This window comes from Hydra viridissima, unplaced genomic scaffold (genome assembly GCF_058129835.1).
Source record: "Hydra viridissima isolate aposymbiotic clone 2 unplaced genomic scaffold, HvirCarnegie_v1 scaffold_1, whole genome shotgun sequence".
NCBI lineage: Eukaryota > Metazoa > Cnidaria > Hydrozoa > Anthoathecata > Hydridae > Hydra > Hydra viridissima.
This window is the reverse complement of record NW_028324300.1, coordinates 38,586,801-38,604,185: the sequence shown is the minus strand read 5'-3', so window position 1 is coordinate 38,604,185 and position 17,385 is coordinate 38,586,801. Positions and strand designations below refer to the sequence as shown.

The window sequence follows — 17,385 nt, the reverse complement described above, 5'->3', positions numbered from 1 at the left end:
ATGCATTAGTTATTTACAGCAGCTTAGTTAGAAATTCTTATCAATTTATCTTATATATCCTGCATATCTCACCTATCAAACACATCCTTCTAATTATAAAGGATATGAAATGAATATAGTATCAACTAACATTTTTGAATAATTTGATTTGTCTAATTAGTAAAATTTGATTTAAACTTTAGAGTTTATAGTTTTATCTAAGATTTGAGTTTAAAGTTTTATGTTTTATGTAAGTTGTATAAAGCTTTAAAATTTAACTTTTCAAGTTATATTTAAATCATTTTAGGAAGATTCAGTGATATAGAGTATCCAGATGGTAAGTAGTATTTTTAAATATGTTAGTATTATAATGACTCATCTCATATTGTATTCTTTTTACAGTTAAACAAACACAATTTCTTTTACATCTTTATATATTTTATAAAAACTGTTTTAATCATATTTTATCAATTACAGTAATTATTTTAAGTTAAGTTAATCAATAATAATTATACTGATCATTTAAAATTTAACTGAAAATAAAAATTGTACTAGTCAATTTAAAAAGTTTCATAAGATTAACTTGAAAGCAAAAGTTCTAAGTGGTGACTTATCCTTGATATTCATATAGAAGATGAGGTAATGTAATGTAAAAGTTTCTGGAAAATAGTGTTTACCAACCTTGCAGCATTTGTTGCATTTGTAACATTTTAAACATAAACTAATAAGTTTACATGCATACATTTATACCGTATATACTCATGTATATGCATGAGTGTATACAGTGCTTGTGTTTTTAAGATTTTGAAGTTCACATTATTTTTGGATCAAAAAAGTGCATCAGATAAAAAGGCTTAAAGTTTTTTCAAACAAAACAAAAATTTTTAAAAGAAGTGGACGCTTATTTGTCATATCACATAGCCCTATTTATGGTTAACAAACTTAAAAGTTGCTTTAAAATTTTACAGATATGTAAAAGCTAACTAAGAATTTTAAACCATACAAAAAATAAATTTTTCACAAAAGTCTAAAAAAGTTTAAAGTAAAGAATTTATGATCCTAAAAACATTTAAAAAAAAAAAGTAATTACAACATAAGACTTTAGTCAACCTGTAATTCTTATTTTTAGTTATAATTGATTTTTATTAGTAAAATCAGAATTAAGTCTAAAAAAACAACCATTTCCTACTTGATACAGAACCATCATTGTGTATTATTATTATTACTACATATTTCTATTATTATTAATATTACATAATTTAAGTGGAAATGGTTTAATTTTGTTTCATTCTCTGGAAAATTCAAAAATGACATCTCATTATTGTAGCAAAAAATGTTTTCATTCACAGGTCTTTTACATATGCACAGATCTTTAGTATATGCAGAAATGCATGTATTAAAGTTCTTGCATGTCTTTTGTTTCTTATTGAGGAGAAAAGATTTTAGATGCAAGTGAATCCGATTTATTCAGTGCATGGAGGTTTTGGAAAAACAAGACAAAAAACTTTCAAACCGCAATCACTACTTTTTGTGTCGCCAAACACAAAAAAATGGTGTCTTGAAATAATTTAGTACCTTCAATTTTAACTTTGTACATAGTAACATACAAAGTTTGTGCATAGAAAAATGCTCTTGTGAAAAGTTTATTATTTGTCTTCTCTTTTTTAATTTTACTTGAATTTGAAGAACTTTCTGCAACTTTTTTAAAGTGTTTACAAAAGACTTGTGACAAAACAATTTAACTTCATACTTGTGTATTTGTTTAAGTTTTCAGTAACAATGCACAAAGTTTTTTACTTATTGTGTTATACTATACTATTATATACAGTTACACAATAGAGAAAAAGGAGGATATCTGGAGCATAAATCTGATGAGTTATCAACTGTCAAATAAAAGAGGAAAAGTTATCAGAAAAATTGTTACTTAAAGAAAAGTGCAGAATGCCACTCCAAATGCAATTTTTAGGATAGTACCAGTTACTTGGAAAAGAAATCAAAAAAGGAATTTTGCGAATAACAGAAGTATATAGTGAAGTTTAAGTTACAAATAAATAATTGAACTTTCCATCAGTTAATGAAAATAAAGCTTTATAAGATGCTGAAGACTTATGATGAATGTGTCAGGTGGGAAAAGTATGATGTGCTGAATAAACTATTTAATGTTACAAATGTTAATTGCCAGTAGTTAACTACTGGAAAAATACAACTTTACTATCTACAAGTAAAAAGCAAAGGAGAAGTGGGGTACTCAACAGTTCAAGTTACTAGCAAAAAAACAATTCACCCTTCAAAAAAAATGAAAACCACTGAACATGATGCTTTATAAGCTTCAGCATTATTATCAACATCTTACAATCTTGCACCTAGTGGCAATGACACTGAGACTGAAGTCAGCAAATATAAAGATGAAATTACATATCTGCCAACCAGAAAATGCTAGGAGAGTAAAGTTGCAACTCACTCTGTGACATCTGCAAGCGAATTGACAGATTTGGCTACTAAAACATGCAAACTTTTGTTACATAATGGTATTAATATCCCAATACAAAATTGTAATACAAAAAAAAAAAAGAACTCACAAAATAATCTGATGTTCTGATATGAAACTGCAGATTACATAACTATCCAGTTTTCTATGCAAAGCATCAACATATTGTTATAATCAAAATGTTGTTATGTTGTTATAGCAATCAGCTTAAACCATCAAATAAGCTAAGTTCATTTTGTTCAACCTTTTAACCAGCTATAAGATAATAACTTATTCATGCAAGGATGAGATCACTTTACAGCTTTTACTACAAGATCGAAAAATTAGATTGAAATTGTACTGCAAGCCATAACTGTGTCACAGGCTTAGACAAACTAAAATTTACAGGTTTACAAACTATAATGGACATTGAAATTTTTTATTTATAAAAGACATCTTAACATATGCATTAATCTTTAGTGACGAAGTAAAATGTAACCTAACATTTAAGTTATTTTTGAATGCAGGCGGCCAAAATCCAAATCTTATGACTTTTGGAGTTGCAACAATAGTCAAGCTTAAAATGATTTTTTTTAAGGCTACTTAAAAACACATTTTTAGATTTGATGAAATTTATATCATAATTAAATTAATTAAATGATGCAATCTTAAATAAGCTCTTTTTAGTGTTTTAAGTTAAATGCTCATAACTCTCAAATTGTTGACTCCTTTATCTGTGTAGAATGAAGTAAGGTACTTAAGGCTGCATTAATATGCTGCTATTTGATGATCTTCTTGAATGCTGCTTTAAATGATAAATAAAATTATTTAATATTTGATAAAAGTAAATATAAAGTGAAACATTTAAGAAACTTACTTTAAAAAACTTTTATTTTAGAAAATAAACGAGGTTTAATTTCTTTATGGAAGGACAAACAAGGAAGACCACGAGTGCCATATGTTTTGGACATTGGAGCTGAAAGTATGTGATGATGATGACTATGACATGACTATGATCATGATCAGATTGTTTTTTATAGTTAGATATGATTTTATCATAAATATTCCTACCAAAATTATGTATTTTGTTTTTTTTTTAGATTATACAACAGTTATTAAAGAGTCTATTCGTGCAATGAATTCTTACATGACCCCATGTGGACATGATGTGTGGGTTGAAAAAAATGAAAATGATACTACATATGTAACAATTACTACTAAGTTAAAGGGGTAAAAATGTTATTTGTTTATGTATCTTGTTTTTTTTTATCTCATCATATTCATTCCTGTAACTAAAATTTTTTTTCTATTCTTTTTTTTTTTATTTAACTTTATCTTTACTGGTTGTTTTATTAGTTGCTGGAGCAATCTTGGAAATACTGGACACCCCCAAACATTGTCTATTGGATATGGTTGCAATACAAAAGGTGATTAAACTTTTTTTGGGAAAAATTTCAGTAAAAAACTTCAATTGCAAAAGTAGCAACTATCCTTTCATAGAAGAAGCTTAATAGCAAATTTTCCACCTTTTTAATTAAAAAGGTTAGACCTTAGTGCACTACTTTATTACTGCAGTGACTAGTGAAATTAAAATAACTAAAAAATGCTAAAAAAGTTGTTTTAAATTTTGTGATGTTTTGCCAGATTACATGTTTATTTACTTGAAGGTTGAAACTTAGTTTTGTTATAATTGTATGTTAAATGTGACAAATTGCATTCAAATTTAATATTTTAGCTACAGAGTGCTGTGAGGCACTCAGGAAAAATATTTAATATTTTTCATGACAATAAAACTGCTGATTAGAGCAAGTAAATTGAATAATATAACTCAGTTTTTTCCTTTTTTTTCAGGCTATAACACGCTTCCAATAGTTTTACATAATGTAGATCAAACAATTTCTGAGACATTGTCAGTCCAATTTCAAATGGTATAAGCTGAATTTTGACTAAGACCATCTCTCTTGGCAACTTGCCTTAGAGAAAATGGATAAGTTTTAGTAGGGCTTCAACTTTGCCTCTTTTTCTGAGATATGGGTTAGTGACTTTTCCAATTGATGAACCCCAACAGGAAAAAAAAATAATGTAATTATGTAATGAATGTAATGATTAAAAATGCAACAAACAAAATTTAAATGTCATAGCACTGTTAGTTATACAAATACTGTCCCACACTCTTAAACAACTTAAAAAAATATGTTTAATTTAGTTAATTTTTAAGACTGCCAGTACATTTGTGCAAATAATTGGAAACCAGACACTATTACTTCAAAATCTTAATTTTCTTGATAAACTGGTTGAAATCCCAAAATTTTAGAGATTTTCTACAAATTTATTTTCTGTATTAATAAAAAAGCTTGATTTTTAAGTTCATCGATATAAAAAAGTAAAAAAGCCCCTGCATCAGCTAAAGATATCAATGATATATAAAGGTGGTACTAATATTGCAGTGAGAAAGTGTGGGAAGAACTTTTAACCATATCTTACAACTGACTTTGATGTAAATTTTACATATCATTAAATGATATATTCTATATTGTAAAAATAAATGTTAAAAAATTGTAAAAATAAATGTTAAAAAGCTAAAAAATTTATTTAAAATACATTAATAAAATCATTTGAATTGAGATTCGTACATATTTTTTGTTCACTTCTCTTTACTTTTTAGGCAACGAGCATCAGATTCTATTTTATATTCTCATTCTTATAATCATTTTTAAAAAAACTGGATAAGTAAATATTCAGCTCTTCACAGTCATTTGCACATTGAAAAACTTATAAAAATGTTAGTATACCCAATTTATCACTACATTATCCCTTGTCAATGTCTTTTAATCCCAGTAGGATTGACTATGAGATTGAGGAAGATCCAGCTTTGAGGTATAAGCAGCTCATAAAGTTCTGTAGAACTTCTGATTACTGACAATTCTTATTTGCCCATTTAGAATATAACCTCTGGTATTAAATGTTCAACCAGATTGCTTCTCCTCCTTGTCATAATCATTTGCAATGGAGAAAAGAATATATGCTGGCTAAGTTTCATTAACTATTTGGAAATATCAAATCTTGTTTTAAAGATAGCTAAATAATTTTCAAATTGTTTAGAGCTAAGGAACTGCTTGAGTAACCACAGAGCACAGAAGAAAAGTTTTTTTACTTAATGGTGGTATAAGTTTTATTGAGTTTCAAAATTTTCTCCCTTAAAAGTATTTCTTTTAATATCATGTTAATTTTTTACTTAATTACAATTATTAAAACATTCAGATGCATGACAGCAGATCCACTGATTATGAAACTGTTAAACTCAACTTTATTTCATAACCCCTTTAAATAAGATATTATATATTTTCTATTAGAATCCATATCTTATTCATTAAAACTTATTAATCTTTAATTTTCTTTATTCATTAATGTAATTCTTTATTGGAAATGCAGTCATTCCAGCACTTTATCTATGCTACCCTTTAAAATAGGCTTGAGTTTTGCAATAATTTCCTAATCTACGCCAAATTTATTGCCACAGAGCACCTTTTTGAGTTTAGGAAGGAGCTGGTAATTTCATTTTTGCCATCGTTTTCAGTGACTTTAGGACACATTTGGTGCAAGTTATTTTCTTCATCAAATGTGTCCACTTTTTGGTGATCTCTGTTTTCTAATCCTTCAATAAACAAAGAAAATAATTGTTGTTGATTCTATTTTCTATTTAAGATGTTAATAAAAGTTATGTTAGGTGCATCCCAAAATGTGAATTTTATAAAATTGCCAGTCAGTATTTGCATTTTTGGTCACTTTGGAAGTGTTTAATTGGCTGCTCGCTGACATTGCCTGGGCTTAGCTGACAGTGTTTGAGTAACACTCTTGAAGACATTTCTCTGCTTGGACAGCATTTCTTCCTATTAAAAAGCAATCAAAAATAAACACACAAAACTGCTTTGAAGGGTCAATTAATTTACTGTAACATCTAAACTAATATTTGGATAGTTATGAAATTTCAAGAGAATATTGTAACAAATTACCTGTATGATTTTAAAATATTATAAAGATATTTTGTTAGAGGTGCCTTAGGGTGGTTAGACCAAGACCTTTTCGATCCATACTACAAAAAAATTTTTCATTTATGATCTGTTGTACCCTTCTTGCGTCAAATAATAAAAATGATTCAAGGTAAGAAAGGCTTGGTCTATGGAATTGTAGAATGAAGAAATTTTTAGCAATGAAACTAACTTTAAGTTACCAAAGAAAAGATAACACAACACTTTTTTAGAAAAGTGTTGTGTTTGTTACATCAGTTATGTTGCTATTTTTAATATTTATTAAATATTTAATGATATAAAAATTGAGATACTAGTTACATACTAAAAGATGTATAACTCATCATAAGTTGACAAAAACAAATTATAAGTTTTTATCTCATTTAAGAAGATATAAGAATGGAATTGAGCAAACCATCAAGATTGATTAAAAATATGGCTAAGAGGAAGATCTAATTATGTAGAAAAATATTGTTTTTATTTTCATTGATAGATGTATCAAAGTCTCCTCAAATATGATCACTAATTTTTTTTTTTATCAAAAATGAACTGAGTTTGTGGACTGTTGCACTTAAGTAATGGACAAAATAAATTTATTAAAGTGCTGAACAAAGTATTTGTAGGCAATTAAATTATTCATGAACTTGGCATAAATAATTTTGTTGCCAATATCAAGTAGGGTGTATCAAAAAAAAATTTTTTTTAAATTTGAAATTGTAATAGAGCGGAAAAGTTGCATAATGCTATAAAAAGTAATTGTGCCAAAATTTTTTGTATACTTTTTATGTCTTCAGTTCGCGCTAGGGTTTTATTTTTCTTACAAAAACACGTTTCCTGACCTTTTTTATAAAATAAAAATAACAAATTCTATGCATATACTAGAGTTGTATTAGAGTTTAAACATTACACAATGATCAGGTTAGAAATGGTTACAATTTTTAAGAAAATATTTTAATGTCTTCAGTTGCCGCTAGAGGGCTGAGTTTTTAAGAAAAAACACAATTTTTACTTAAAACAAAGTAATTTTAACTATGTTGTTGATGCTTTCACTTATTGTCACTGTTTACGTCATTTATTTCCATCACCATCAGCATTATTTACCACAAATTATGTCTATAATCAAAACATTTATTTGTTAAATATTCAGATAAAGAGCAAAAAGTACATGTTATAATTTATTAGTTCTAATTTACATCTGTTTATTACTAAAATAGATTGAAATCAAAGAAAATTTTAATGGCAAAAATGTCTTCTGCTGCAGTAACAACAAGAAAAAAGTCTTCTCGTCCTATCTTCGGTTCACCAGCAGACTTACGTGAAAATTTCTTGCCAACATACAAACATGTCATGCTAAGTTATCTTTTCCCAATACAGAAAATGAGAGTGAAAAGTAGTGGAAAACAACCTTCTTTGAAAGAAATATCGGAAAATTTGGCGCACAAAATAGAAAATTTGTGGAGAAAACCATCGATACCTACTGTGTCTCATAAACGCATTGTAAAAATCTTTCTTGATTACAATCAAAAGTATAGAAATATTATGAAGTCCGTTAACAAAACAAAACAAACAGACAAGTTAAAGTCCAAAATAATAACATTTCAAAAGCATGCAGAAAATACTTTATTTGATGTTGCAGCATGCAAATGCCTTGATTTTTCTAAATGCATCTGTGAAAAAGTAAAGAAGGTACCAGAGAAAGAACATGATTTTCTCAGCGATCAGAGATTTATGAGAATTATGTATATGGAAAGACTCGATATTCAAAGTACTTTAAGATTACGACGAAAAGAAGCAAGAAAAAATAGAGTAAACAGCCCCTCACTGTCAAACCCATCAACACAGTCTTTAGCTATTACAGGTATTGAAGCTCAAGCAATATCATCAAGCCACATTCAGAATTCAAGTTTTTATTCTATATCTCAAAATTCTGACTCTGATGACACTGTGATTTGGAATACTGACTCAGAATCAGAAGCTGATTATTTAGACACAGCTGAAAGCCGCAAGCGAAAATGGAACGGAAAATATAAAACTGAACAAATGAGATCACTGTTACTATCCTTAGCACAAGCCTGCAATAGAGTAGGTGTTTCAAGCAGAGGTGCTGCATTTATAGCATGTGCTGTGCTGGAAGATATGAACATAATTTCAAAAGGAGACAAATCTAAAGTAATTGATAAAAACAAGACAAATCTAAAGTAATTGATAAAAACAAAGAGAACGAAAGAAAAACAGACTTAAAATGCAACATTTATACCATGAAAGTATTCAAATGTTAGAAGGTTTGTATTTTGATGGAAGAAAAGATACAGCATTAGTAATTGATACAAACAAGGAGAAAAATATACGAAAAACTATAAAAGAAGAACGTAGTTTTAGTACAGGAACCAGGTTCAAAGTATCTAGGGTATGTAGAGACTGTATCAGGGCATGGATACAGCATTATGACAAGTATAAAAGCATTTTTAACTCAAAACAACATTGATACATCTAAGTTAGTTGCCATGGGTTGTGACGGGGCAGCTGTCAATACCGGATTTCTTAATGGTATTGTTGCTTTGTTCGAATTAGAATTAAAAAGACCTGTCCACTGGTTTATCTGTCAAATACATGCGAATGAACTGCCTCTACAGCATCTAATTCAAAAACTAGACGGACCTACATCAGGACCTAATGGATGGTCTGGACCAATCGGAAGAGAAATTAAATTGTGTAATACCTTGCCAATAGTCAACTACATTCCGGTCAGTGTCACATTGCCAAAAATAGACAAAAAATCTCTTAGTTCTGACTTAGATCTGATATTGCAAAGCAATATCTACAGGTTATTGTCCAAACGCTTTGGCTAACCAAAATCCTGGCAAACTTAACCATGCCAGGTGGGTGACCACTGCAAACAGAATATTGAGGTATTATGTTGGATGTAGCGAACTGTCACACAGGCTGAGAGAAATAGTTGAGTTTGTTATTAAAGTTTACTGCCAAATATATGGTATGCTAGTAATGAAATAAAAAGTATCATCGATCCAGTTATACAAAGGAATGGTTTTTTTGCGCATCCAGAAAACATGCTTCTTGCTATGATATCGGATACTCGCCCAAATAAGAGGAAATTGGCATTACAACTGATAATGAAAGCAAGATCAATGAAAACAAACAAAGTCCGAAAGTTCTCTATACCAGAAATCAATTTTAAAGCAAAAGACTATGTAGATCTAATTGATTAGAAAAAATGTGAACTAAATGAACCTCCGATTACCACTCACATTTCAGATGAAAATCTAATTGAATTGTTACCAAATGTTTATCTTCCAGATGCGCAGCATTTTCCATGCCATACTCAAGGAGTAGAGAGATGCATTAAACTTGTAACCGAAGCTTCAGATCAAGTTTGCGGTTTGGCTAAAAGAGACGGCTTCATTCGTGCAAGAATTGCATCGCAAAAAATGCCTTTATTCAACACAAAAAGACAGTTTGAGACAGATCCAAATGAATCAGATAGTTGAACTTTATTACAGCTAAACTTTAAACATTTTTCCAAAATATTTTCCACATAACTTTAATTTTACATTATGGACTGCAGAGCTTGTTTGCCAAAAACTCATTAAGCAGTGTTTTTTCTTAAAAACTCAGCCCTCTAGCGGCAACTGAAAACATTAAAATATTTTCTTAAAAATTGTAACCATTTCTAACCTGATCATTGTGTAATGTTTAAACTCTAATACAACTCTAGTATATGCATAGAATTTGTTATTTTTATTTTATAAAAAAGGTCAGGAAACGTGTTTTTGTAAGAAAAATAAAACCCTAGCGCGAACTGAAGACATAAAAAGTATACAAAAAATTTTGGCACAATTACTTTTTATAGCATTATGCAACTCTTCCGCTCTATTACAATTTCAAATTCAAAAAAAGTTGTTTTTTGATACACCCTAATATCAAGAACCTTTTGTAAAGATTGCACAAGTGACTTCCATAGAATAGCTTCTTTTTTTTAAAGCGTTAAGTTTTCTAAATAGAAATAAATGCTGAAAGATTTAAATCAGAAACAACTTTTTATTACATAACACTTAATAAAAATGTACTTTTTATTACATAACACTTTAGCATTCGACCCCTTGTTTTGTAGAGTGACGGACCCCCATTAAAACAGTGATAATGTGATTTTTATCTATGTGTAAACTTATATAAAAGGAGCAAATGAGCTAAAGAAAAGTATTTTTCCAACATTAGTGGAGAAGAGGTTAACCATTTTAAATAACTTGTTGTGCTTAACTAGAAATAAAATTTTTTAAAAATGTTTTGAAAGTTGTGTTGAATGTGTGAAAAATGTATTGAAATGTATGCGATTCATGTAAATACATAACAAGGACAAGTTATCGTGGGTAGTTGTCCCTGAAAAATTTATCGGTTATTATATTTTAAGATAAACTGTCACAGAATTAAATGTCAAAAAAATACTGGGCCCAGCCATAATAGAAAGTGTTAATACAATGCTGTTATGTGTTACACAAAATCATTTTTTGTTCTAAAATTTCATATTTTGTTTAGGCACCATCTTGCATGAAATGCTTCATACCATGGGCTTTTTACATGAACACCAACGATGTGACCGTGACAGCTATGTTGGGATAGTGAAAGAAAATATAGAAAATAAAAACAGTATGTCTTTGAAATCTAAGTCTTCATAAACTTAGTTTAACAATTTTATATTGATAAAATTTTATTCGAATATCATTACTATAGTCACTAAAGACTTTTTTAAAAGTATTTGCATAGCCATAAATATACTTCTTTTCTTGTAACTGTTTTAAACATCTATGAATCTATGTAGTTCTGAGTTCTGAAATAAGTTCTGATAAATTTTTCAAGTGTAATATTTTGAACTATTTATCATTTTGGTTTAGTTGATCAATTTGAATGTGAATATTCTGTGACACAGACACATTACTTTTCAGTAAGGATTTCCTAAAGTGTTTTTTTTTGTGTTAAAATTGCTATCACAATTTTTGTCTGATGAAAACTGATGCAAATTAATTCTGTAAAAGGAAGTTTTTATCTCATAAGTTATATAACTTTAGCTGTATAATGTAACAAAATAATATAATGTGCAAAGTTAAAAGTTATAGTTAATGTTGTATGACTTTTCTTTAGTCCTATGATGTTTTCTCAATAATGCATTATGGTTTATGGCAAGGGTCAAATAAAAAGAAGCGCACTGCTAACACACAAGCAATTAAACTGAAACCAGAGTTTATGACTTTGGAAAAAGGTCTGGAAGAACTAATTGGTAATATAGGAAGAATGAGTGAAACAGATAAGCAAGAGGTTAACACAATGTATAATTGTATTGGTGCGTAAATGCTATTGTTACTTTTTTTTTATAACTTTTATGTTTTTTAATTGATTATAATATGCTATTTACCTATTATAGGTTTGTTGCTAACTTTATCTTTAAATGTTTTTTCCATTTCTGTTTTAATGTTTTTCTCACTTTTGAACTTAAACATGTCACTCTTCAGCTTTGTTGCTATTCTGCCTCACTGCTTTATATTCTGCTCTCTTTAAATGTTAGTACATTTGAGTGCTTTTATACTTGAAAAGCTTTTTTTTCTTTATAAAAAATCTTACTCTCAAACTGTGTTCCCTTTTTAGTGACTGTTTTTAAAAGTTTTTGCTTGTTGTATTGTAATGAATTTCCATCATAACTTCATGATGACACTTATTTTTGTTAATAAAAACGAAATAAAAACAAAAATCAAACATTTTCGTTCAATGAAAGCTAAATAAAAACAAAGGCATTTCTAAAAAATGCAAACAAAATAAGAATTTAAATGTAAAAAAATTAAATTTATTAGGAATGATAACTAAAGATTATCTTTAATATTATTGGTGAAATTTTGGTGTTTAAAGTTGCTGCATGATTGTATTAATTGTGATACTGTTAGCCAGTTCATTCTTTATTATCTTTTTAATCTGTCATATTTTAGAACCAATATGTGTTGTTTCTTGTAATGGTACAAATACTTGTGCAGGTAAGTTGTTTTAACTTTCTCTACAAAAACAAATAAGCATTTTAAATAAACTAACTGAAAATGATTTATCATTGTTAACTATTAGAAATACTTCTTTACTAAAGATAAGAAAAACAAAACTTTTTTATCACAGAAGTTTCAAATAAAACCTAAATTTTTTTGTACCAAACTTTTAATTTCTAACAATTATTTTTTATGTATTATTTTTATGCTTCTTGCTCAACATGAATAGTTTCATTAGGTGAAAAAAATTTCAATTTCTTTAAGTTTCAAAAAAATCCACATAAAAATAATGATAATATAGTATTTTTAATGTAATAGTATGGAATTATTTGAGAAATTGTTTTTTTCCCATTTTTTCTTCAGTAACTTATTTTCCTTTTATCCAATTGAACTAAACCTTTCACAAGTTGGCTATTTACGCAACCATAACCCACACTTATATAATCATAAGTCATAATTTTACAACCACAACTCATAACTATGGAGCCATAATTCATTCAACTTGTGTAAATTCAATGTTCAATTTATTTTTTATTTTAAAAACATATTCACAAAAAAGTCATAAACACAGTTGTGAGAAAGTTGTGAGAACAACTTGTAACCAACTTATCTTACTGTTGCCTTTGATGTAAATTTTACATTACTAAAAGCCGCAAAACAATTTACAAAATGTAATAGTTAAAAAATTGTAATGAACTAGTTCTTGGAAGTGTAGCCATTTGAATCATGTAAATACATACTACAAATATACAATCACAACATATATGATTTATTTGTCTTACCCAAATAGCATAAGTTTATGCGCACTCTCCTAGAGTCAAATTTAAATATACCTTAAGAATCTTAAGGCAGAAATTTCTGTTCTTTGCATGTTCTTTGCAGAAATACAGAGCTTTTTTACATGTTATTTAATTGACATTTGGCACTCACCATTTTATTGTATTAGCTCTTTGTTCACAGCTTTTGAAAATATACCATTATAAAAAAAAGCAACAAAAATTTACACTCTTAAAACCATGTAAAGTTCATAAATTGAAGACTCATCAAATGAATGTTTTGTTTTATGGTACAATCATTATCAAACCCTAAGTAAAATCAAGTTGTACTACTTTAGTGAAGCTGATGAAATTGCTGTCTTAGTTGATATAACATCAGCTGAGCCGCTTTTGATTTTTTGAATTTCACCCCACCAATTAGTTTGATCTCATTTGCAAGTGTTTTTTTTAAAAATTCGGAAATTAAAAAAATGGAAATTTTTTCACAATTAAGATTTATGACATAAATTTTATGGTTTTACTTTTTTTTTGTTGTGATTATAGAGTTTATGAATTTTTTTTTCCTCGTTTATTAACTTTAAATAATAATGATAAAAATACCACTTCCTGAACAGCCTACTTTTTTTAGCACTTCCCCCAACAGCCAATCATATAATGCAAGTTGAAGGTATTTATTGGAACTATTTTTACATTTTTAAACAACTTTTAAACTTTTAGCAAGAGAAGACTGATAACTAAAAATAATATTTTCTATAACAATAAACTCTTTTTGTGGGTTTTTAATGTTGAAGTTTTAAATAAAAATATCAATTTTTTAGCCAAAGTTCTGAAAGAAGACGATTTTTTAATAAGAGGCAGAATGGTTGCCAGAATACTAAAACTTGAACTAGAATTCCGTGTATTTTTCAAAATCTATCCTTTCAGTTTTGCTAGTAAGTTACACAATATCATTCATTTAACTGTTGGTTCTAACAAAACAAATCACGGAGATGAGGTTTTAGGGGTATGGTTTTCTGAGTCTGGTGATGGGAAATTAAAAATCACTGTACCAACAAAAGAGGAATACTTTGAATCTGATCCTGTTCCTGATGGTGAATACTGTACAATTCGTATCCTTCAGCAATTGGAAAATGGAAGTTACATCTATACAATTAAAATCAATGAAGAAGTTGTCTATTCTGAAAAGAACTTGAAGCCAAAAATCTATAAAAATGTTCAAGTTTATGCTTCAAATCCATGGGATCTGATGCAAACTGGATACATATCAAACATGTATATTTTCAATGGAAAGAAAGGTATCAGAAAGATTTCATTTATAAACAATTTTTAAATATGTTTGATTGCAACATGAGTTGGTTAAACATTTTAGTCTGACAGCTTTAATAATGACTTTCTGTATTCGGTGATTTTATAGTTCATCTTCCAAATTTCATTGTAAGAAAATGTTAAAAATATTGTTGTAAAAATATTGTAATTTGTTATACTTTTTCAATTAATAAAATACTATCAATTTGTTCACTTAATCTGGAAGAAAAAGAAATACAATAGAGCTAATCACTGATAAAATCCTGTTAAGATAATCTTATTATAATTTACTAATAATACTGTTACTTATAGTTTAGTGTATTTTTCTGTGCAGCATTTCATGACCTGTTTACATTTGTGTGAAACTTTCAACCATCTCAATAGGATGAGAGTTCATTACAAAGTGCAATGATTTTAAAAGTAATCTAAGATCATACAGTTATTGGGGCAAAAGCAAACTTTTTTGTTGTTGCTTATATTTAGATTCGCCAGCTGTGATTGATCTAATTATTAATCCAAGAGGTAAAGTATTTTCAATCTGATTTAAGGTTTAGGTTTATGCACAGTGCTTAAAGAAGTTGAATGGAGTTAGGATTAACTTTTGTTTTTACTTTTGACTTTATAAATGTTTTATGCTATTACTCAATGTTTAATAAGAAGAAAAATGTTTTTCCTTTGTTTACTAAATTGCAAATTAAAATATGTAAACTTTTTGAAACATTTTCATTTAAAGATACGGTTGTTGAGCTATCAAAGAAAGAACTGTGTGAAAATGAGATTATTGCAACAATGGCTGTTTTACAGAAATCTTACACTGTATCCTTCAAATTAAAACCTTTATCATACTCAGAAGGATGGCACAACGTTCTTCATATAAGCAAGGGTCAAAATTTTGGCGAGTATGGTGACCGAAATCCAGCTGTTTTCTTTCATGAAGATGGTTCTGGTAGACTAGCCATCTTTTCTGCAATTAACGGAAATAGTAATGCACACTTCATTACAAAAAAGCCTCTCCCTATCAATAAATGGTCTCATATCAACATTTCGCAGCACTTAATTAATGGTACCTATATGTTTAGTATTGATATCGATAATGAACGTGTGTATCAGATAGAAAACAAAGAGGCACGAAGTTTTAAAAATATGAAAGTATACATTGCAGATCCATGGTATACTGCACATGATGGTGAAATAAAAGAGCTATTGGTTTACAATGGAAATGGGGGTGATTTATTTTTAACTTTTTTTTTGCAATGTTACTTATTTTGTTTTCATTTATGCTTTTACCATAAAAAAACTATTAGTGTTAAGCTTAAATTCATAAATAGTATTTAATATATCTTAACCACCTGCAACTTTTCTGAATAAGATAATGATGTGCTTTGTATTTCTTGTATATTTTTGGTAAAAAATTTACCTTCTTTTTTCTCACTTTTGCAACATTAAACATTGTATTTTGCTTCAATTCATGTTACTACATGTTTCAAAATAGTAGATTTTAGTAAACATTTCATTTATCAGTATTTGATTTAAATTTCCAATTTATTAGTACTTAGATGTTTTTTAATATTTATGCATTAAATGTTTTCTTTGTGTTTTGTGGATTAGTATCTTACTCGATAACTTTAAAGAAAATTTTTTTTAATCATTTTTTATACTTGCTTTTATTTAGCACTTCCCCCAACAGTTATTCATAAAATGCGAGCTGAAGGTATGTTTTTATTGGTGCTAGTAACTGTATACTTTCATAACTTTTAAATCACTGAGTCATAGTACCCTACATGTTAAAAAAATGCTTTTTAGCTATCAACTCTTACTGTTTGTTTTTTAATATTGATGTTTTAATATGAAATTGTCTACTTTTTAGGTGAAATTCTAAAAGAAGATACCTTTCTAGTAAGAGGCAAAATGGTTGCCAGCATACGAAATCTTGAATTAGAATTCCATATTTCTTTTGATATCTCTCCTCACATTTTTGTTGCAAAGTTACAAAATGTAATTCATTTAACTGTTGGTTCTGACAAAACAAATCAAGGAGATGAGGTTTTAGGAGTATGGTTTTCTGAGTCTGGTGATGGGAAATTAAGAATCACTGTACCAACAAAAAAAAAATACTTTGAAACTGACCCTGTTCCTAAATATAAGGATTCTACAATTGAAATTCTTCAGCAACTAGAAAATAGAAGTTACATTTACACCATTAAAATCAATGAAGAAATTGTTTTTTCTGAAAAAAACTTGAAGCCAAAAACCTATAAAAATGTTCAAGTTTATGCTTCAAATCCATGGGATCTGGCATCAATTGCGTTCATATCAAACTTGTATATTTTCAACGGAAAAAAAGGTGTCAGTAAAACTTTTATTACATACCAGAGTTTAAATGTGTTTGATTGCAACATTTTTGTTGATTAGAAATTTTAATCAGACATCTTTATTCACAAATTTCTGTATTTGGTGATTTTATAGTTTATCTTCCATATTCATTATAAGAAAACAACTTCAAAACATTCATTTGTGACACTTTCTTTTCCCAATGAATTGTCATCAATCTGCTCACTGAATAGGTTGACTCTTAAACCATTGTTAACCATACCCAATAAATAATAAAAGGTTGTTCATGATAATAAAAAGGTTGTTCATGATAATAAAATGCTGTCATAAACGTTTTAGTTTTTAATGCTTTTAATTAAAGTTTTAGGAATTTTTTTCTGTAGCATTTTTTTTTTTGCAATTTTTTCTCTAAATTTACCAATCTCCAGAAAATTTTGATTTTACTGCATTACTTGCAACGT

The 17,385-nt window shown here is 28.2% G+C and overlaps 1 protein-coding gene across 7 annotated transcripts in view; it reads left to right on the top strand.

The window, feature by feature from the left end:
* The window catches only part of LOC145192571 (zinc metalloproteinase nas-1-like), a 32,187-nt gene that overhangs the window by 9,381 nt on the left and 5,421 nt on the right, over nucleotides 1-17,385 (top strand). For 4 of the 7 annotated variants that reach the window (XM_090094112.1, XM_090094104.1, XM_090094109.1 and 1 more), the window contains exons 5-18: nucleotides 287-316; nucleotides 3,345-3,428; nucleotides 3,547-3,676; nucleotides 3,803-3,873; nucleotides 11,026-11,136; nucleotides 11,382-11,431; nucleotides 11,629-11,827; nucleotides 12,465-12,509; nucleotides 13,917-13,955; nucleotides 14,107-14,583; nucleotides 15,077-15,115; nucleotides 15,327-15,818; nucleotides 16,266-16,304; nucleotides 16,461-16,937. In XM_090094112.1, coding sequence (XP_089950238.1) covers nucleotides 287-316; nucleotides 3,345-3,428; nucleotides 3,547-3,676; nucleotides 3,803-3,873; nucleotides 11,026-11,136; nucleotides 11,382-11,431; nucleotides 11,629-11,827; nucleotides 12,465-12,509; nucleotides 13,917-13,955; nucleotides 14,107-14,583; nucleotides 15,077-15,115; nucleotides 15,327-15,818; nucleotides 16,266-16,304; nucleotides 16,461-16,937 — 2,283 coding nt within the window. The remainder of the gene's footprint in view (nucleotides 1-286; nucleotides 317-3,344; nucleotides 3,429-3,546; nucleotides 3,677-3,802; nucleotides 3,874-11,025; nucleotides 11,137-11,381; nucleotides 11,432-11,628; nucleotides 11,828-12,464; nucleotides 12,510-13,916; nucleotides 13,956-14,106; nucleotides 14,584-15,076; nucleotides 15,116-15,326; nucleotides 15,819-16,265; nucleotides 16,305-16,460; nucleotides 16,938-17,385) is intronic. The other 3 variants (XM_090094131.1, XM_090094127.1, XM_090094138.1) reach the window with 3 other exon arrangements.